General features: G+C 41.4%; 1 protein-coding gene and 1 long non-coding RNA gene across 2 annotated transcripts in view; one reads left to right on the top strand and one right to left on the bottom strand.

The window, feature by feature from the left end:
* LOC103660414 overlaps window positions 1-20,032 on the top strand; it is a 32,825-nt gene that overhangs the window by 9,695 nt on the left and 3,098 nt on the right. The window contains exons 2-3 of the long non-coding RNA XR_567804.2: window positions 2,093-2,347; window positions 18,609-18,712. This is a non-coding gene — a long non-coding RNA (uncharacterized LOC103660414). The remainder of the gene's footprint in view (window positions 1-2,092; window positions 2,348-18,608; window positions 18,713-20,032) is intronic.
* Window positions 18,714-20,032, bottom strand: part of TEKT3 (tektin 3) — a 28,836-nt gene continuing 27,517 nt past the window's right edge. The window contains exon 7 of the mRNA XM_008688031.2: window positions 18,714-19,036. Within this exon, the coding sequence (XP_008686253.1) occupies window positions 18,820-19,036 (217 nt within the window). The 3' untranslated portion in view covers window positions 18,714-18,819. The remainder of the gene's footprint in view (window positions 19,037-20,032) is intronic.

The raw sequence follows: 20,032 nt of genomic DNA on the forward strand, positions 1-20,032 counted from the left end.
TCCTACTTCATCTGGTACCTCTGTAGGAACTACCTCCCATGACCCCTTGAGCATGACGTCAGCCCTGTTTCCTCTTCACATCACTATGAAGTGCCCAGTACAGGACCTGGCCCATAAGGATCCAACACAAGTTCAAGTGCATAGAGTTGCCGCCCTTTCTATGGGAGCCTTACCAACACGTTCAAGTTCTTTACTGCTACTGCTATTATCTGAGACAATGCCTTATGTAAAATATCACAGACTGGGAGCTAATGAACAACAGAGACTTATTTCTCAAGTTCTAGAGGTTGGAAGTCCAAGATCAAGGTGCCAGTAGATTTGCTGTCTGGTAAGAACCTGCTTTCTGGTTCACAGACCACCATCTTCTTGCTGGGTCCTCACATGCTGAAAGAGACAGGGGAGCTCTCTAGGGCCACTTTTATGAAGACCCTGATCCCACTTGGGAAGGTTCTACCTCCCAAAGGCTCCACCTCCTAATACCACCACCTGGGAGGTTAGGTTTCAACATATAAATCTGGGGGGGGGGACACAAACCTTCATATCAGAGCAGACAATAAACACTAGTGCCTGACAGAAGGAATTACAGTTTTCTCCACTTTTTCTTATTTTGGTTCATGGAAGAGGGACCTTGCTTTCTTCTCCCTATGGAAGAGTGTTGAAGAGAACACAACTGGCCTTTCTCTACCCCCTTCCAGGGTCCTTCCTCAGGGAGGAATGGTGATCATGGATTCATCATGATTCATCATGTTATTAGTTATAAAGCTAAAGGGGGATCAATTAAAAAATTGGGGTGTCTCTTACAATAAAGGCCAAACAACACCCCAAAACCAGTTGGGGTATTTAGAAAGACATTGTTGGATAGAATGGAGAAGAGGAATCACATTCTCTGAGATCACAAGCTTTGACCTTTTCAGATTGTTTGCCATTTTCTGAAAATGAAAGAGGTAGGATTTTCTACTTTTATCTGTCTCTGGGGATACAGAATTCTGCTTATATTGTTTTCACAGGTCACCCAAATATAGGCTCTCCAGGGCACATGAGTTATCCCTCATCTAAATACCTTACTCAGAAATACTCTAAACTTAATTTAAAAACTTAAACTTAACTTGCTGGAAAATTATCTTCCCGACCCAAACACCCAATGGGAGAACATTTCCTGCTGAAGATTGTAGAAAGTGAGATATACTTTAAAGTCAACTTGTACTGAGTATGTCCATCCCATACAATGAGGTCTACCTAATTCATGTAAACACTGCATTTTATTTTCTCTGCACATTACCTTTTATTTTAATCTTGTTGTTGTTGTTGTTATTGCCCACCTTCTGTTTTAAATACCCAGTTCACAAAAAAGAATCAATGACTCAAAAGTGGTTTGTTAAATAGGAGTGCAATGAAAATAGTAATATAAATACTATAGCTCAAAATAAAATCATAAATATAAACAGGAAAGAGGATTCCAGCCTAACTTAAATATAGACTGCGAAGCTGCATGTGCTAGAAAAAGTGATAGGCTAGTAGATCTCTCACAAACAACCCCCAACTAAAGCCTGGAAGAGGAACCCTGACAATGAATTTCAATATTGAATTTCACTGGGGGCACCCCGCTGGCTCAGTCGGTAGAGTACGCAACTCTTGATCTTTGAGTCATGAGTTCGAGCCCCATGTTGGGTGTAGAGATTACTTAGAAATATAAAACAATAAATTAAAATTGGATTTCACTGGACCAAGGGACTTATTTATTTCTACTCTGCAGTGATTTGCCTGTTTAGGAATTTTATTAAATAGGGGACGAAGATGTTGCATCATTTTCCAACAGTGACCTTTTTCACAAACCTATTGGGAGATTTTTTTTTCTAGAACAAACACAAGATATTGCTTTCCAGTTGTAAATTGAATATTATTTTTTTATCTAAGGAGCTTAAAACTTCAAAGCCACCATTGAAAGCCTTCTCCAAAGCATAAACAGGTTTGAGTCAAAATATTTTCCCAAAGTTTGGGAAACCAATTTCACAGCTTTTGACACATTTATGCTTAGCAAGGAAGTCAAATAAGCATGTGGAAGTCATTAGTACTGATCACTACCTATTTCCAGGTCTTCGTCGTTTGTGAGCATGACAGCACTGCATCTTCCTGCTGCCTTTGAAGCTAGGCATGGCTGCGTGACCTGCTTTAGTCAGAGAAATGAGAGTGGAAAAATAACTTTAAAAGCCAGTGTGTGATTCGCCATGTTCTCTCTCCCCCTACCGCCATGACACCTCGTCCATGTTCTAGGAATGGCTGTCCCACCAGCCTGGATCCCATGGAGCACCGCCTTCAACGGACACACACCAGACATGAACTTTGCCGGGTGAGATATGGGGGTCTTTTGTTAATGCAGTATAACTTAGCCCATCTCAAGTGACACATAGAGCCAGAATTCTTTAATCAGTAGATGCAAGTTGAGTGAAGCAGAGTATTAACAGCATATAGTATGGAAGAACAACGTCATGAGGGGTGGTAGTAAGGCTTGTGTTTATTTTTTATTTGTGGTTGGATTAAACCACCAATGTACCAGCATTTGAACTCACTCTTGAAATATGAGTGACGTATTCAAGGAAGCAGAGGCTGGTGACGTTGTTCTGTTGGAAACTATGGTACAGGAGAAGAGGTGTTTATTTTAGTTAACAATTATTTTGTGAGTCATGGCAGGATTGGAAAATGTGTGTCGGGGCCAGGTACATGGAACACTCGCTAAGCAGGCATCAAGGAAGGGAGTAGCCATCAAAATAAAAGAAGTTGCTTCTAAATGTCAGTCTTCTCAGTATTATGCTTACTAAACATCACGCAATAACACAGGAAATGCACTCACGTTGGAAACTCAGATCGAGTGGTGCCCATTTGAAATATGTTTTCTCAGCACGTGGTCTGAAAGGATTGGCAGGGATTTTAAGATTTTTTTTTCAAATTTTCCACACAGACTGTATTGGATTAAAGGCACTCAAATGAGTATTTGAAATTAGGACTAAGTCGTGTGGATTTGTCTTTTTAAGCATTACTTCATGGCACTGCTAATGTCATTTAAGGGCATTTCAGTGATGTCAAGTGATTTGCCTATGTGACATGTGGCATACCTTACCTATATATTTGGCAATCTTGAGAACTCTTAAAGGGATGGACACTTGGTGCAAATAACTTAATTGAAAAGAATTTGACTCCTTCCGGATGTTTGATGATTTTCTCCAATTATTAGAGGAAGAGATAGATGATGTTATTGAGTAGACGATATTTTAAAACTGTAACCAAGTGATGCCACAGATTTTGAAAAATTCCAAAGCCCGAGTCCACCAAAAAATGCAATAGGGACCACACTCACTGCTACCTCCCAGCTTCTGAGATTAATATACTCTTATCATACTTATGGATGTTTGAATAGGTTCAGAGAGGATGGAAGGGTTTCTTACCACAGCTATTTAGCTTTACATCAGATTATTTCTAGGAAACCCTTAGCTTCATTGGTCTATAGCTTTGAGTTTTATGCTTCTGATATGCTTAGATTACTATTACATTTATGTACATTTCTTTTAGTACTTTCATGATTTTTATTTATTTTATTTATTTTTTAAGATTTTATTTATTTGAGAGAGAGAGACTGTGTGCATGCAAGAGGAGGGAGAAGCAGAGGGAGATGGACAAGCAGACTCCATGCTGAGCATGGAGCCCAATGTGGGGCTCAATCTCATGACCCTGGGATGGCAACCTGAGCTGAAATCAAGAGTCGGTGGCTTAACCTAGGTGCCCCTGTATTTTTATGGATTTTAAAACTCCATAACGAGCTAGAATTTGTCAGTACATCACATGAAATCACAACCTAATTTTTTTTTTGCAAGTAACTGGTTCTTGAATAATCCATTTTTTTCTCCCAATATTGTGAAATATAGATTTTGTTAGATCTACATATATATCTAGGGCTATTTTGGACTTTCTGTTTCATTGATCTGTCGGCCTATCTCACTTTCAATTCCTATAGCTTAAAAATACTGCTTCAGGATGGGGCGCCTGGGTGGCTCAGTAGGTTAAGTATCTGACTCTTGATTTCAGCTCTGGTCATGATCTCAAGATCATGGGATAGAGCCCCACAATGGGCTCTGCACTCAGGGTAGAATTTGCTTGAGATTCTCAGATTCTCTCCCTTTCCCCCCCAACCCCTCCTTCTCCCACTCTCTCTCTCTCTAAAATAAATATATAAATCTTGAAAAAATACTGCTTCAGGAATAAAAAATAAGTAAGAATGGCTGAAAGATGTTTTTTAAACCATATTGAGAGAAGTACGTGCAGTATGATTCTTTCAATATGTTTAATTTCTCACTCTCTCCGCTGGCTTCTTTCCCTTTGCCTACAAATATGAACATGCTCTTTTCTATCTTGAAGAGACTTGCATTGACTTCATTGTGTTTTTCTGTTGTTGCTTTTCTGTCCTTCCGTTCACTGCCTGTCAACCCCTGCTACCCACAGAACATAGNTTTCCCTTGAATTCCTGTGTTATCTGGCCACACTGTGCTCCCCAAAGAGGACTATTAAAAGTTATCAGCGACCTCCCTCATGTCCTTCAAGTCTATTTCTGATCTTCACCCTCCTGCAACCCCTTACATAATGTTACACCAGTCAACACAGCCTGGACTCTCCTTTCTCCTCTTTCACCACTGCCCCATTCTGGACCTCCTCTGTCCCTTCTGAGATGACTCCCTTGCCTCTTCGCTCTTACTGTACTTTCTGTACACACTTCGCTTCCAAGACTGGCTGGTGGCCTTGTTCAAGTTACTTAACTTCACCCTCCCTCGATTCCAGAGAGCATGGGGTGGTTTGCTCTGTGTTCATCAGGCACCAGCTGGACCTTCCCGCTGGACCTTCCCGCAGCTCAGTCCATGATCAATTAACATCTTCTGAACCTAAAAATGAGCTTCTGAGCTTCCAGTTGATTCCCAAAACAGTTCTGGTCCTTGATGTTCCAATGCTACCAGATGTCCTCTAAGACATCTTCTGGATGTGAGAGAAAGCAGCCCCTAAGGCACAAAACCTTGATACATGGTTTTTCTTGAAGACCTCCCATCTGTCCCCTCTACACCACTATTGGCTTATTCTTCCTACTTCTTCAGTAGCTTCCACTGCGAAGTTCATTAAAAGATTCTCTGGAGGGAGCCCAGGTGGCTCAGTCGGTTAAGTGTCTGCCTTCGGCTCAGGTCATGATCCCAGGGTCCTGGAATCGAGTCCCACATCGGGCACCCTGCTCCACGGGGAGCCTGCTTCTCCCTCCTCTGCCTCTCTCTCTCTGTGTCTCTCATGAATAAACAAATTAAATCTTTAAAAAAAAAAAGATTCTCTGGATGACTGCTTCCAATGGATCAAATCCAAATTTCTTAGCCTGACACTCAAGACCACCAGAGTCAGTGCACAAACTATGTTTGCAACATCTGTACCCTCCGCTATCCTAATTAATACTGGGGTCAAAAGGATCTAGATTTCAATCCGGACTCAGTCTTTTAGTAGCTGTGTGGGCTTGGGCAGATTACTTAGCCTCACTGTCACCAAACCTGAAGACCTTGGAGTGGCATAGCAGATGAGAATGACCACCTGTAGTTTGTGTGTGTCAAGCACTAAAGAACTTTCAGTGATCAAGAGACTTGTCTGTAGAGCACAGAGGCAGAACTCGCCCCATCTTGTGCAACAGTCATAGTAACACCTCTGGACTCCTGAAGGTGAACACAGGGACTGTCCCTCTTCTTCTTTGCTCTTAGAGGTCAACAAAGTGATTCTCTCTCCTTATTGCTAACCCCCTTTTGACCAATGGAGCTATCTTATTTCTTTGCATCCCCCAAATACTTAATACACTTAATAGATGTCTAATAAAACTTTGCAAATAAATGCTTGTTGAGACCACTGGTATAAAGAAAAGATCACCAAGAGACAGAAGGCCCAGGTTTATGTCTGGAGTTGCACTATGCTGGTTCTGTGATATGAAACAGCTAAAATAGCATTCCTGAGCTTTGGTGGCCTAAATTTTCATGTCGAACTCTAATCAGTGTTCAATAGCCATATGTGGTTTGTTGCTACCATTTTGGACAGAGAAGATACAGACTATTTCCATCATTGAAGAAAGTGCTATTGAACAGAGCTGATAGATGAAACATCACAAGAGGGATGGTGTGGCTGGCAATAATGTCATAAAATAGTATTTATGGACAATGCCTAGAACAGAAGCTTCACTGACAGCAGAAACACAGCTGCATTAAGCGGAAGAGATAGCCAACTGTCTCTGGGATGGACTCCCATGTATCTGAGGAATTAGATTAGTGGAGATTCAGATGAACAACTGAAAAACCTCATCATAATCCTCTGGGAGTTATCCGGACTCACCGAATGATAGGAAGGAAGAAGGGAAAGAAGCCTCACCTTATACGGGAGTCTCTAGGATTAAGCTGAAGATATGGGGCAATTCCAAAAGCTACTGTAAGGCTTCAAATGGGAAATGGTGGGTTTTCAGATCTTTAAGCTTCTTGACTAAGAAATCTAAGCAATTCCAAAAGCTACTGTAAGGCTTCAAATGGGAAATGGTGGGTTTTCAGATCTTTAAGCTTCTTGACTAAGAAATCTAGCCTTGAGTTGAAGAGCCAAAAAAGTACCAGATGGTATTTGGCTCAGAGAAGAGAAGATTGAGAGAAGCCATGTAGGAGATTATAGCTTTTCCCAATCAAGAGACTTTATTAGATGACCTTCCTCCCAATTTCCCAGGATCCACTTCAATATATTTCTGTAACATATGACTTTTAATTATAACTCTTAGCCAAATTTGGTTTTACCAGCGATACTGTAAGTTACTAAAGGGTGATAATAGTGCCCACCCTTCCATTCTTCATATCACAACCAGAGTGGTCTTTCAGGAATCAAGATATGTCTCTCCTTGTCTAAAACCCTCCCATGGCTACGTATGACAAGTGAAATCAAGATCAAACTCCCACAGCCAGGACTGCCTACATACTTTATGGGCCCCAGTGAAAAATGAAAATGCAGGGCTCCCCGTTCAAAACTTATTAAGAATTTCAAAATCATGACAGTAGAGCATAAACCAAGCATGAGCCCTTCCTGAGCTCAGGGCCCTGAGTGGCTGACAGATTTCATGCCCATGAAGCCAGTCCTGCTGGTATCTAACACCTGTAGATAGCCCCCTCAAGCTTCCAGGGTCTTTTAAAAGGTGATTCTCTCTACCTAGAAAACACCTGGGAGGCATATTGATTTCTTACCTTCCAGATTGCTGCTTAAATGTCACAACTTCAAGAAAACCTACCAAGGTCTAATTCCTCTCATAAATTCTCATAACTAACTTATTCTTTGTATGATTATCTGATTGTCAGTCTAATCCACTGGTCTGTAAGCTCCACGACCTCAGAGACCATGTCTGTCTTGCTCATCGTATTATCTCCAGAGTCAGGTAAGGCCCTAGCACATGGAATGTACTCAGCAAAAATCCATGTATTGAGTGAATGAATAGACTGAATTGCAAATTTCCCACATACTATTTCTTCAAAGAATTGGTCGGTGAGGAAAAGAGGAAGAGGACTCTGCAGGAAAGCATATCAGAGTTCCCAGTCTATATTCCAGTTCCTAGCTTAGCTTCCTTCCATACGCCTTGCTCTGCTCTCTGCTGAGGAATCAACCAGCCAGTGGGCGGGGGCTCGGAATAAAGACACGGTTCCAATTACTTGTTATTGAACCATCTTGCCATTCCTATTGGGTCTCAGCATCTTCTCACTTGCCATTGGATTGGACTTATATTTTGTTTAGGGATTTTTATTGATTACATAAAATACACAATTAGCATATTTCTTTTTTAAATTTAAATTCAATTAATTAACATATAGGATATTATTAGTTTCAGAGGGAGAGTTAATTAGCATATTTCTTAAGATACTATGGAGTTTTTTAAAAAAGTCCTATGGGGTTTTAACCCCTGCACTGAAGGAACATAGAAATGGTTTCAAAAGATCCAAACTAAGTAGTCTTTACAATTAAAATCATGACACTATCTCACCCAACCAATCGCAGTACTTGCCTCTAAAGAGAGAGAAGGTGGGACTAGAGGTGGTGGTCAAAGGAGAATTTAGCCTCATCTGTAATGCTTCATTATTTTAAAAGAATAACATATTTCTATGTTATCATACAATAGTGAATAAAATTAAAAGATAAAATATAAATTCTATGCTGCATTGCCCTGGCGGTACAAAATTTAGAACTTAAATCCTTAAAAACTAGGATGTCCTGGGGCGCCTGGGTAGCGCAGTCTTTAAGCGTCTGCCTTCAGCTCACGGCGTGATCCCGGCGTTCCGGGATCAAGTCCCACATCGGGCTCCTCTGCTGGGAGCCTGCTTCTTCCTCTCCCACTCCCCCTGCTTGTGTTCCCTCTCTCGCTGGCTGTCTCTCTGTCACATAAATAAATAAAATCTTTTAAAAAAAAATCTTAAAAAAAAAAACTAGGATGTCCTAGCCAAAATAAAAATAAATTAATTAATTAAAATAATAAATAAATAAACACATTTATATAATAAAAATATAATATAAATATATCTATAAAACTATATATAAATATATATAGTTGTATAACATATAAATATATATAGTTGTATAAATATATATTGTTATATACAGTTTAAATGTTAAAAATAAACAGCTGTCTTGGCATGGTATCAGTCATAACTGACTTTACCTAGCTTTTCATCGTTGGATTGATTTTGTTGACTAGTTTAATTTCTATGGCCATGCAAGAATATCTGCCGCCAGATCCTTCAAAATGATCAGGTTGGAACTTGTACAAAGTTCTTCAACTATGTGTAGCCCATATATGCCTCTCCCTCTCGTTGCCCTGTTGCCACCTCAAACTTAACACTAGAGAATGTCAAGCTCCTTTTGTTTTTCATAAATGGAATTAAACTATATACTATCTTACCGCTTGTGCAGACATGGAGGTATGTGTGTTTGCATATTCTACTCCAAGTTAGGTCATGTCTCTTGATTTATCATAGCTATGTACTCTTGAAGTTATTTTCTAGGTCTCAGTTCTCCTAAATGGTCTTCAACGCCATGTCCTATTTTTCCATTGGACTGTATACTGGTACAATAACCTAAAACTACAAGATGTTGCCTGTCCCCTCTGGTGCATTCTTGCATTTCAAGGCTTTGGTTCATCTCGCTGTGGTCATCAGCACTATAATTTACAGTGTGAATATAATAAACTTAAGCTCCAGCTCTAAATCAGAGTTCCCACCCCACACCCACAACTTATTGTTAGGTTGCTTTGTAAAATTAGCATCTGACGATATAGTATTATTGTGGGCTGGCCCTCTCTCATCTCTCCAAGCTAAATCCTCCTGACTCTTGCTAGGGTTTGAATCACTACACCAGAAAGGTACAAAAGGTCCAGCTCCACAAAGCCAGCCTCCTGCATGGCAATAACAAGGCAGAGCAGAACAGTGGCTCCCTCTTGTAGACTCAGCATGCACTCTACAGTTTATTCCAGGCTAACTCTCCAGTTCCAGGCTAGTTCTGTGTTGTTTCCCCAACACAGAACCTCTATCTTAGCCTGATTCTTGCTAGAATTCTTTCTTATGGAAACTAACCATCTGTCTGTCTTCAGAACACTCTTCGCGTAGGTAGACTATAAAACAAGTCAGTTAGCTATTTGACAGACAGCTCAGAAGCATGCCCCTGGTGGGTGACTAGTCCTTGGTATTTTCTTCTATAAAGCAGGGACACAACTCCCACCAGTAATCACTTTATAATGTGAAGACTCTCAAATGAGTGTAATATGCAAGTTTTAAGTGAAAAACAAGCCAAAATAGTCTCTCCGATATGTCTAACCATACCTTCAGCAAGTCCTCTCCTTTCTCTTTTTCTTTAACAATTACATTCCTTCAAAACCACTATACCTTTGAATGAATTTATAATTTTTAATATTTGAATATAAGCTCTCTTCAAAACCAAGGCCAATCCTAATCAGAGTCAGTTGGTTCAGGTCAAACAATCTCTTGCCATCCTTGCACAATTTTAGTTGGGATGGTGGGTTTGGCTCCCTTGATATCTACTCAAACCTTCTGAAAATATGCCTTACTATACTGTAGAGGCTAAAGCCTTAAAACACACACACACACACACACACACACACACACACACACAAACCCTCCATTTCCCAGGCTGTCTTATAGCTCAGGCTCTGGATGTGATTCAGGTTGCACTGATCGGGCTGTGCTTCTGTAAGGCTTGCCTTTGGAATTCAGCTCCACGGGAAGAAAGTAAGGATGCGAGGCATGAGTTTTGCTCCTGTGGATGACAGAGGTCATGTTGCTGGAGTTGGTAGCTGTGTCTACCACTTCCTGATTTAGCAGGGGCGGCCTTCTGATCCCAACAGAAATAGTGCTGGATGCGATAGCTGTTAGTGGTAGCTTCTCAGCTCAATGGGAGTTTCCCCAGCCCGTAACAGGCATCTTCTTTGGTGGCCTAGTTTAGTGACGTGGTTTGGGAGTAACTGAGGAAGCCAGCCAAGAGTCTGTTTCTTTAGCTTTGCCAGTGACCCTAGAAAACATTCAGTACTCTATACAGATGGTCCCCTACTTAAGATGGTTTGACTTATGATTTTCCAACTTTACGACGGTGTGAAAGTCATAAGCATTCAGTAAAAATCATATTTCAGACTCTGAATTTGGATCTTTTCCCAAGCTAGTGGCATAGGGTATGATCTTCTCTCGTGATGCCTGCAGGTCTCAGTCAGACAGGGATCATGAGGGTAAATGACCGACACTTACAGCCACTCTCAACGCCTGTATCCATTCTGTGTTTCACTTCCAGTAGAGTATTCAATTAATTCCATGAGATATTCAACACTTTATTACAAAATAGGCTTTGAATTAGATGATTTTGCCCAACTCTAAGCTAACGTAAGTGTTCTAAACACATTTAAGGTAAGCTAGGCTAAGCTATGATGCTTGCTAGGTTAGGCGTATTAAATGCATTTTCTGATGACATTTTCAACTTATGATGGGTTTATCAGGATATAACCCCAACATAAGTCCAGAAAGATCTGTGTCTCTTTCTGTCTAATGTAGCCAGAGGAGATCATCCTATCACAAAACTGCCTAACAGGGATAGTCATTGTTTCACCAGTCATAGATCTGTCTCATTCCCAAGTCTTTGAGCTTTCTCCTCCTCAAGAGATAAACATTATCCTTGTCTTCTTGAAGGATGAAAATAAATATCTCAAAACTTCTACCCTCTATGTAGACAGTTACTCATCCTGAGTACAAATTAACCAGAACAAGGATGATTCTGGAAATCTCACTAGATAGCTCTGTGCTTGTAGATTTTGACTTTTCATTGATTACTCTCTATATTTCATAATTAGACTCCTTTCTACATTCCCTAACACTATCACACCATAATACTCAGTACTCATTTTATTAATATACGTTTCTGTGTCTCCTGAGCTCATATGAGTAAAGAAATATGTTGTGAACTAAGATGGGATGAAGAGAGTCCACACCAACATAGCAGATGGCGAGATCTAGTTCTGAATTCTCTTTTCTCTCTAGAGGAAGTTAGGGAGCTATTTTTGTAACTATAACTCCACCTCAGATGAAAACATAAAATGCACGCATATGGGAAAGAACTTATTTTAGCTAACCAGCACCAAAATCCTGCTGTATGTGGTCACTAAACATGATCACTTCCCATCGGGGACCGAACGTTCTTTAAGAAAAATATGCTGGCAAGACCCAGTACATGGAGGGCAATCCTACAATCCATCAGTGTCTATGGTTATCACCGACAGGATTCCAGAAGAGGTTGAGCGAAGGAGAATTTGATTTCTAGAACTGAGTACCTTCTGTTAAATGGTCAGGGATTTTTTTCTTCCATCTTAAAAAACAGAGTATACACCCAGTTATTATCTTTAAATTCTACTTAAGGATAAAATCAAGGAAGTTTAGAGCTAAGACTTTCAAATACTATGGTAAAAATAATTTACTGTGTTTATGAGACTGCTCAAAATATTATATCCTCATGAACATCTTTCAGGAAAAATAGCACATTGGTTGTAAAATAGTTTTTTAAAAAAAAAAACCCACAACTTTGAGAATGTCTTAATTCATTCTAAAGAGTTTAGAAAGAGGCAATGCAGTTATGTATCAGTGAAAAAAACTTTTTAACTTTTTATTTAAATTCAATTTAGTGAACATATAGTGTATTGCTAGTTTCGTGGGTAGAATTTAGTAATTCATCAGTTGCATATAACACCCAGGGCTCATTATATCAAGTGCCCTCCTTAATGCCCATCACCCAGTTACCCCATTCCCCCCCCCTCCCCTCCAGCAACCCTCAGTTTCTTTCCTATAATTGAGTCTCTTACGGTTTGTCTCCCTCTCTGTTTTCATCTTATTTTATTTTTCCTTCCCTTCCCCTATGTTCATCTGTTTTGTTTCTTAAATTCCACATATGAGTGAAATCATATATTTATCATTCTCTGACTGACTTATTTCACTTAGCATAATATTCTCTAATTCCTTCCACATCATTGTGAATGGCAAAATTTCGTTCCTTCTGATGGCTGAATAACATTCCATTATATATATATCGCCACATCTTCTTTAGCCATTTATCTGTCGATGGACATCTGGGCTCTTTCCATATTTTGGCTATTGTGGACATTGCTGCTGTAAACATTGGGGTGTATGTGCCCTTTTGAATCACTATGTTTGTATCCTTTGGATAAATACCTAGCAGTGCAATTGCTGGGTCATAGGGTAGCTCTATTTTTAACTTTTTGAGGAAACTCCATACTGGTTTCCAGAGTGGCTGCACCAGCTTGCATTCCCACCAACAGTGTAAGGGGGTTCCCCTTTCTCCCCATCCTCACCAATATCTGTTGTTTCCTGAGTTGTCTATTTTAGCCATTCTGACCGATGAAGTGGTATCTCATTGTGCTTTGATTTGTATTTCCCTGATGCCTAGTGATGTTTGGAAACAAACATATCTGAGTTCAGCTCCTGACTCTGAAACTCACTAGTGTCTTGATTCTGGATTATTCTACTTCCCTCAGTCTCAATTTCCTCATTTTTTCAATGTGAATAAGTTAGATGTGTGCCTCTTGGAGAACAGCTGTGATTGTGAAATAATATTTATAAAGTTCCTCTACTCAGCACCAGTTGGCTATCACCGTTATCATTACATGTGTCACTATCAAGAGATGATCATCGACCCAGAGGCTGGGTGCCTCTCATGCTTTAATTCTATGCACATTTCCCAAAATTAGAGCTTCTTCAATGCCTCTGTCCTCAATTCTAAATCTAACAGTGCCATCATTGTACACACTGTTTTGTTGTTATTGCTAAGATCTATCTGGAGACTCTCTAACTATATAAAACAAGTAGTTAAGAGCTCATATTCCAATGTCAGATAAGGGGGTTGAACACTCAATCCAGCATTTCTATCTGAGTAACCTCAGACTAGTTGCTTAGCAACTGTGGGATTACACAATCTCTCTGAGTCTCAGTTTCCCCATTTGCAGAGTGGTAATAAGAACTGTCTCATGAGATTGTTGTGGTTATGATGAGAACATAGTAATGAGCAACTCAAGAAACTTGTTTGGGCTGCCTGTTGTGGCATAAAAAATTATCCAAGAACTTAGTAGTTTAAGACAACAGTTTATTATTTGTTATGATTCTGTAGGTTGGATGGGCAGTTCTGCCTCCCATGGTGTCAGCAGAGGCACTGGGAAGGCAGGAAGATTCCAGCTGGCCTCATTCACATGCCTGGCAGGTGGTGCTGGCCTCCCTATGAGCCCATCTGCAGCTATTGGCTGACGTTTTGTTCCACATGAGCCTCTCCGTGTGGCTGTTTGGGCTCCTTCACAGCATGGTGATCTCAGGGCAGTCACACTTCTTACATGGCAGCTAGATCTCAAAAGCATAAAAGCAGAAGCCTCCAGGCCTTCTCAAGGCCTCGGCCTGGAATTGGCACAGTATTACACTGCAGTCTGTTGAGTCAAGTGATCAGAAAGTCAGCCCATAGTCAAGGAGAGGAGAGGACTTTGCAAAGACGTGAATACTTGGAGGTGTGGTTATTTTCCCCCCAGACCGTGAGAAACATTTACTATGTCTTCCTTTTAGGAAACTGAGAACGTTGGTTGCCCCAGCATGATTTTAAAGCGTCCATGCTTTGGGGTGCCTGGGTGGCACGGTCAGCGGAGCGTCTGACTCTTAGTTTCAGCTCTGGTCATGATCTATGATCTCAGGGTCCTGGGACAGAGCCCCAAGTTGGGCTCTGCACTCAGTGGGGAGTCTGCTTGAGGATTTCTCTCTCTGCCCCTCCCCCTGCTCCTGGGCATGTGCTCTCTGTCTCTCTCAAACAAATAAATAAACCTAAACAAATAAAGTTTCAATGCTTTAATCTTTCATTCTGTGGTGTGGGTGGTGTTCTTACGTCTTGTCTGTGGCCCTGGCTTATTATTTTCTCAGGTTGCCTGGCCTCATCTCTCTTAAAGAGCCTCTATCTTTACTACATATATCAAGTGGCCTGGGGTTGAAAGGTGAAACCGGTCAGCTTGTTGCAAAACAATGGATACCTCCCAATACATATAACAATTTTTGTTATCAGTAAATGCATATGTTTCCATAAAGAGCAGGTTCTCAGGCAAGCAGAGCACCATTTGGTGGGGAGTGGGGGAGTAGGAAAAGCATCCTTACGTCTGAGTGACTGAAGAGCTAAAATATACCCAAGACGAGAACCTTGAAATTTGGTCCAAAGCTATCACTTCACCTTACAGGGAGGAGGAAAAAGTAATTGAGAAAGATAAGCAATTTTTATGGTTCCTGCAGCCCCATCCATCCATACACAATGGGGTACCATTTAGAGCAGCAGTTAAAGTCCCCCAACAAGCTCCCTCCTCGCTGTGCCATGATGCCACCAGAGTTCCTTTTTGGTTCTGGTGAGCTCTTTAGAAGGTCCTTTTGCTAAAAGGAAAAAGTTGGCAGCAGAAATGGTCTCCTATTAACTCCCAGAAAAATTAGCAAATAGCAGGGTCCGGAGGGAATGAGCCCTAGATCACAAAACAGAACCTTTTTGATGTTGACAGAGAAAGATCTGTGCTGAGGAGGATTCGGAATGACTTAGGGCAGGGCTAACTGTATTTGTGCTGCCTCTTCTCTGCTCTGGAAGCCCTGCAGGCAACACTATCCTGGGGCACATTTAGATTCTTACCTGTCCGAGCTCACACGGGGCCTCAGAATCCTTCTCAACTCAACACTCCATAAATACGCACTACCATGGTCTAGCGTTGGTCCTGCAGGGTGAAATCGCTTGTCCAGCTCTGGTGAAGAGATTAAATATTGTCTCTTTTCCCCATGAAGGCACGAATATATAGGGTTCCAAAAATACCATCAGAGCACTCTGCCCTGAAGCCTGGTCTTGGCAACGACGCCAAGGATGAACCCAGTGCTGCTGGGAACAGTTGAAGGAAGGGTCAGGGCTAGCAGAGTGGACACTGACAGGGGAGCCTGGGGACATGACAACGAGCAGCCAGTCCGCCTCTTCCTGTGTGCCTGGGGTCAGCCCTGCGTACAAAGGGAAGGACTCCATTCCTGCTTTCAGAGCAAAACAAAAATTATAACCTCAAACCAGACCCCAGCTCAGCTATTTACAGCATGAACTCAGGACTCAAAAGTGCCAGGTGAGGTGTTTATGACAACACTTCCCTAGAGGCATAAATGGAAATTACTAAAATTATAGGTGACTTGGCTATTTAGGGACAGTTACGCACATTTCCAAATCCGAATGATGCTTGGGGAGGTGGAAGCCTTGGACATTCTAGGAGCCCTTCTTAAGCCCACATACTATTACAGATACTTGGGGCCTGAATATATAAAGCCACATCCCCTGTTGATATTTGCAGGCCTATGATTCTCAAACAGGATCACACTTTGTGATTCTTAGCTGTTCGTGGATTTCGGCATTAGAATATTTACCCTCGTGAAGTGGCCACAACATTTAAGACTAGTAACCGAATGTTTATTTGTGGAACTTAGCCTTGCCCACAGTTTACCAAAATAACAAGAAAACTGGCCTTTTTCTGTGTCTGAACTACGTTTTCTTCCCATCACATTCTTGCAATGCCTGCAACATATGTTTAAGGAAAAAAACTCCACGGGCATATAGTCCTTAAAAAAGGTAGCAATTCATGGAGAAAGTCGGCAAGATTTTCCCCGAAACATGTGACAACTTAGAGACATGTGGAATTTACGTTTATTCTTACTGTCTTCTAAAAGCGATGACTATCAACACTTGATTGCCCTCATTGCCTAAGTGTTTGACAGGGACTTCTAGGTCTTTGTTTCCATTAGAAGCAAAGGGACAAGGACAAAAACCTACAATTTGATTTCTAAAATGATATACTGAGACCACAAAAATATCCCTGGTCCAAGCTTACCATGTTTATGTCAACTCTACTAGCATTTCGAGATGTTTCATGAAGTTGACGAACCAAGGTCTGAGAAACTTCTAAGAAACAGAAAGAGAGAGAGAGAGAAAGAGAGACGGGGCTTGGGGTTAATCGACAGTGGTTAGATGGGAGCAGAGAGGACAGACAGATGCTAGCTAGCTAATGGGGACAGAGTGGCAAGTAGGAGACACGGACAGAAAGCCTTTCCCTCTGGTAACCCCACCTTCCCATCTCAGCACTTCTGCGTCAAAGGATTCAAAGCCAGAATGCTGGCGACATCCTATCAGGTTCAATTCCAGATGGTTAAATGTAAGTTCAGAAAACACTAGAGGAAGTAAAAGAAATTACAAGTAAATAATCTTGAGATGAGGAAGAGCTTTCCTGGTGTAACTCCAAAGGCATAAATAAATCATAATGGAAACGTGTACATTTCACCCTCTATACGTTAAAAACCATAAACAAAATATAAAGGTGAGTGCCATATCAAGAATCCATGTTCGGTACCTATGGCGAAAGTGACCTGTGGTTGATATACAGGGAACTCTCAAAAATAAATGGAAAAAAAAAAAAGATAAATACTCAGAGGAAATAGGCAAATAACAAAAACAAGCAATTAACAGAAAAAACTCAAGGGCCCAGGGAACAATGCTCTATCTACATCACTAGTGTCCAAAGAACAAGATGTTAAAGCAATTAAGACCATTTTTATGCTATTAAATGGTAAAAACGAAAAAAAATCACAAAGTATCAAAGATGCAGAAAGACTCGCCCTCCCATAGACTGCTGTCAGGAAGGCAATATGACAACACACCGTAAAAAAGCCTTTTTTCAAAAAATTGGTTATAGAACATTCTAGAACATCCATGCAACGGTACATCAAAAAACCATTAAAATGAAGTTGTGAAAAGGTGTTTAATGACATGGAAAGTGTACATATGATGAAGTGGAGGAAGCATAAATGGGTTGAGGTGAATGAGGCACTGAGAATAGTATCGGACACATAGTAGGTGCTTTAAAAGTGCTACCTACTTTATTCGAAATGATTCCGATTTTGAGAGGAACACCAGTGTATAAATACAGAAACAAAAATCTATGCCTATCAAAATACCTCGTTTAGAAATATAGTAGACATTTATTTTCTTCTTTTGTTGTCCGTATTTTCTCAAGTTCCCATGAGCAATATGTTTGGTTCTTGGAGGTAGAAAGGAAAGGTTTTCAAAAATGATGCTGTGGCTGAACGGCCAGGGACGTATGTATATATGTAAATAGCCATAACCATTACATATTACCCACACGTGTAGATAAATATTATATACACATGGAGTCAAAGCCAAGGGATTGAGAGCACAGAAAATAAAATGCTGACAAACCTCAGTGATCATTTCTGGGTGTTATGGTCACGTGTGTGTTTTAGGAGTTGGTGTGTGGGTGTTCTCCATTTCCAAAATATGTCATGCAAATGTTTTTCATTTATAATCAAGAAAAAGTTACTGTAAACAATAACCCCTGGGATACCACAGGAGCTCCTGGAATTTAAGCAATGCCCCATTTTGCAACCCATCTAGGGTCAACGCCTCTGTCGTCCTGGACCCTTTGCGCTCAGTTCCCATGGAAAGAGTTACCAAGTCCTGTTGATTGGTTAGAGTGTGTTTTGCATTTCTCCTTCCTTTGGTTCTACTGCCGTCACTCTGATGTCATTTCTCCATGGCAATTTCATAAGGCCATTTCCCTGCTCGGAGATGCCTGTCAGCTCCCCGCCCCCCCCCCAACTCCTTGACCTGGAGGTGAAGGTCTCCCCACGTTATATACCCTGCATTGTGATTCACAGTCAAACTGGTCTCCTTACCATTGCTCCAAATACTGTGTAGTTTTCCACCCTTGTTTTTGCTCAGACTACCCCCAACCACCACACACCCAAGGGCCCTTCTCCTTCCCTTGGGTTTCCTTTGCGGCAGAGCTGAAAATCCACCCTATTTGTGATTCCTGCCCCCCATCGCCTCCGAGGAAATACATGTCTCCTCTCCAGCCCATTCGTGTTACACAGACAACAACAAGAATAAGACAAATAATCTTTCTTTTTTTTTTCCTTCTCTATTAGATGGATTCTATTTCTTTATATCCTTCCCACAGCTCAGAAGCCTAGTCAATCGTAGAAAATGAAGGTTTGGATGGAAACAAAAGACTCTCCAAGACAGGATGCTGGTACGTGTCTATCAACACAATCCTTTAATACGTGAATATAGTAGCACTCTGCTTAAATGAGCCTCCACAGGGCTTTGGTTCCTCGCTTCCATCTCCTCGCGGGGTCCCTAACAGAAGCCCACCAGCCGGAGGGTGTTGGGGAAGGTCTTGCGCATGCTCATGCATTTTTCCTGGTCGATGTACAGGGAGTTGGCTTTGACGGCCAGGTCATGCTCCAGGGTGGCCTTGGTGTGGACCAGTGACTGCAAGGTGTCCTCCGCGTCCCTCAGGCGCTGCTGCAAGGTCTGGATGGTGTCGTCCACCTCGTACACCTCGTTCACAAGGCTGCGTGAGGACAGAAGCGCAGGGTTAGGTTAGCAGAAGTCACAGTCCCGAGGCTGGATATGTGCTGAATTAAGAGCCTGCAGGGATATTGAATTCCTACTGGAAGGGAGCAGCTGGGCTGAGTGCACTCGGAGCCCCCATTAGCACACAGGTCATCCCTATGTCAGAACAAACGTGCGGAGGAAGCAATCCTTGGGCTTCCCTGTGGTTCTAGAATCAGGCCAGCGCCACTCCCATTTACAAAGCCCAGAAGCCAAAAGGCAAACGAAGCATATTTTAGGGAAGCCATCAAATGTTCATACACACACACATATTAAATTATTATATTTTTAAAAAGAGAGGAACTTGTAAACATGTGACTTTCTTTAAATAGGAAAAATGGGACAAATCAAAGCTTAGCTGGGCTAACTTACGTTGGTATTTTAGCATAGAAATTATTTTCATTGTTAGGAAGAGGGGGACTCCCAACCTCACAGGGTGGCTAGAATTCAGCACAATGGCGGTGGGAGGGGTTAGTTAACGGGGCATTCCTGACATTATAATGCTCCTGCCCCCCAGCAACGTCCCAAGGCAACGCCTCAAGTTCCCAGACTAAACGTATTTGCAATTGTCAAAAACGTAATCAGGGAAATTCAAATCAAAACCACATTGAGATACCACCCTACGCCAGTTAGAATGGCAAAAATTGACAAGGCAAGAAACAACAAATGTTGGAGAGAATGTGGAGAAGGGGGATCCCTCTTACACTGTTGGTGGGAATGCAAGTTGGTACAGCCACTTTGGAAAACAGTGTGGAGGTCCCTTAAAAGGTTAAAAATTGAGCTACCCTATGACCCAGCAATTGCACTACTGGGTATTTACCCCAAAGATACAGACGTAGTGAAGAGAAGGGCCATATGCACCCCAGTGTTCATAGCAGCATTGTCCACAATAGCTAAATCGTGGAAGGAGCCAAGATGCCCTTCAACAGATGACTGGATTAAGAAGATGTGGTTC

The sequence above is a fragment of the Ursus maritimus genome, unplaced genomic scaffold (assembly GCF_017311325.1).
Source record: "Ursus maritimus isolate PB19 unplaced genomic scaffold, ASM1731132v1 scaffold_14, whole genome shotgun sequence".
Classification (NCBI taxonomy): Eukaryota; Metazoa; Chordata; class Mammalia; order Carnivora; family Ursidae; genus Ursus; species Ursus maritimus.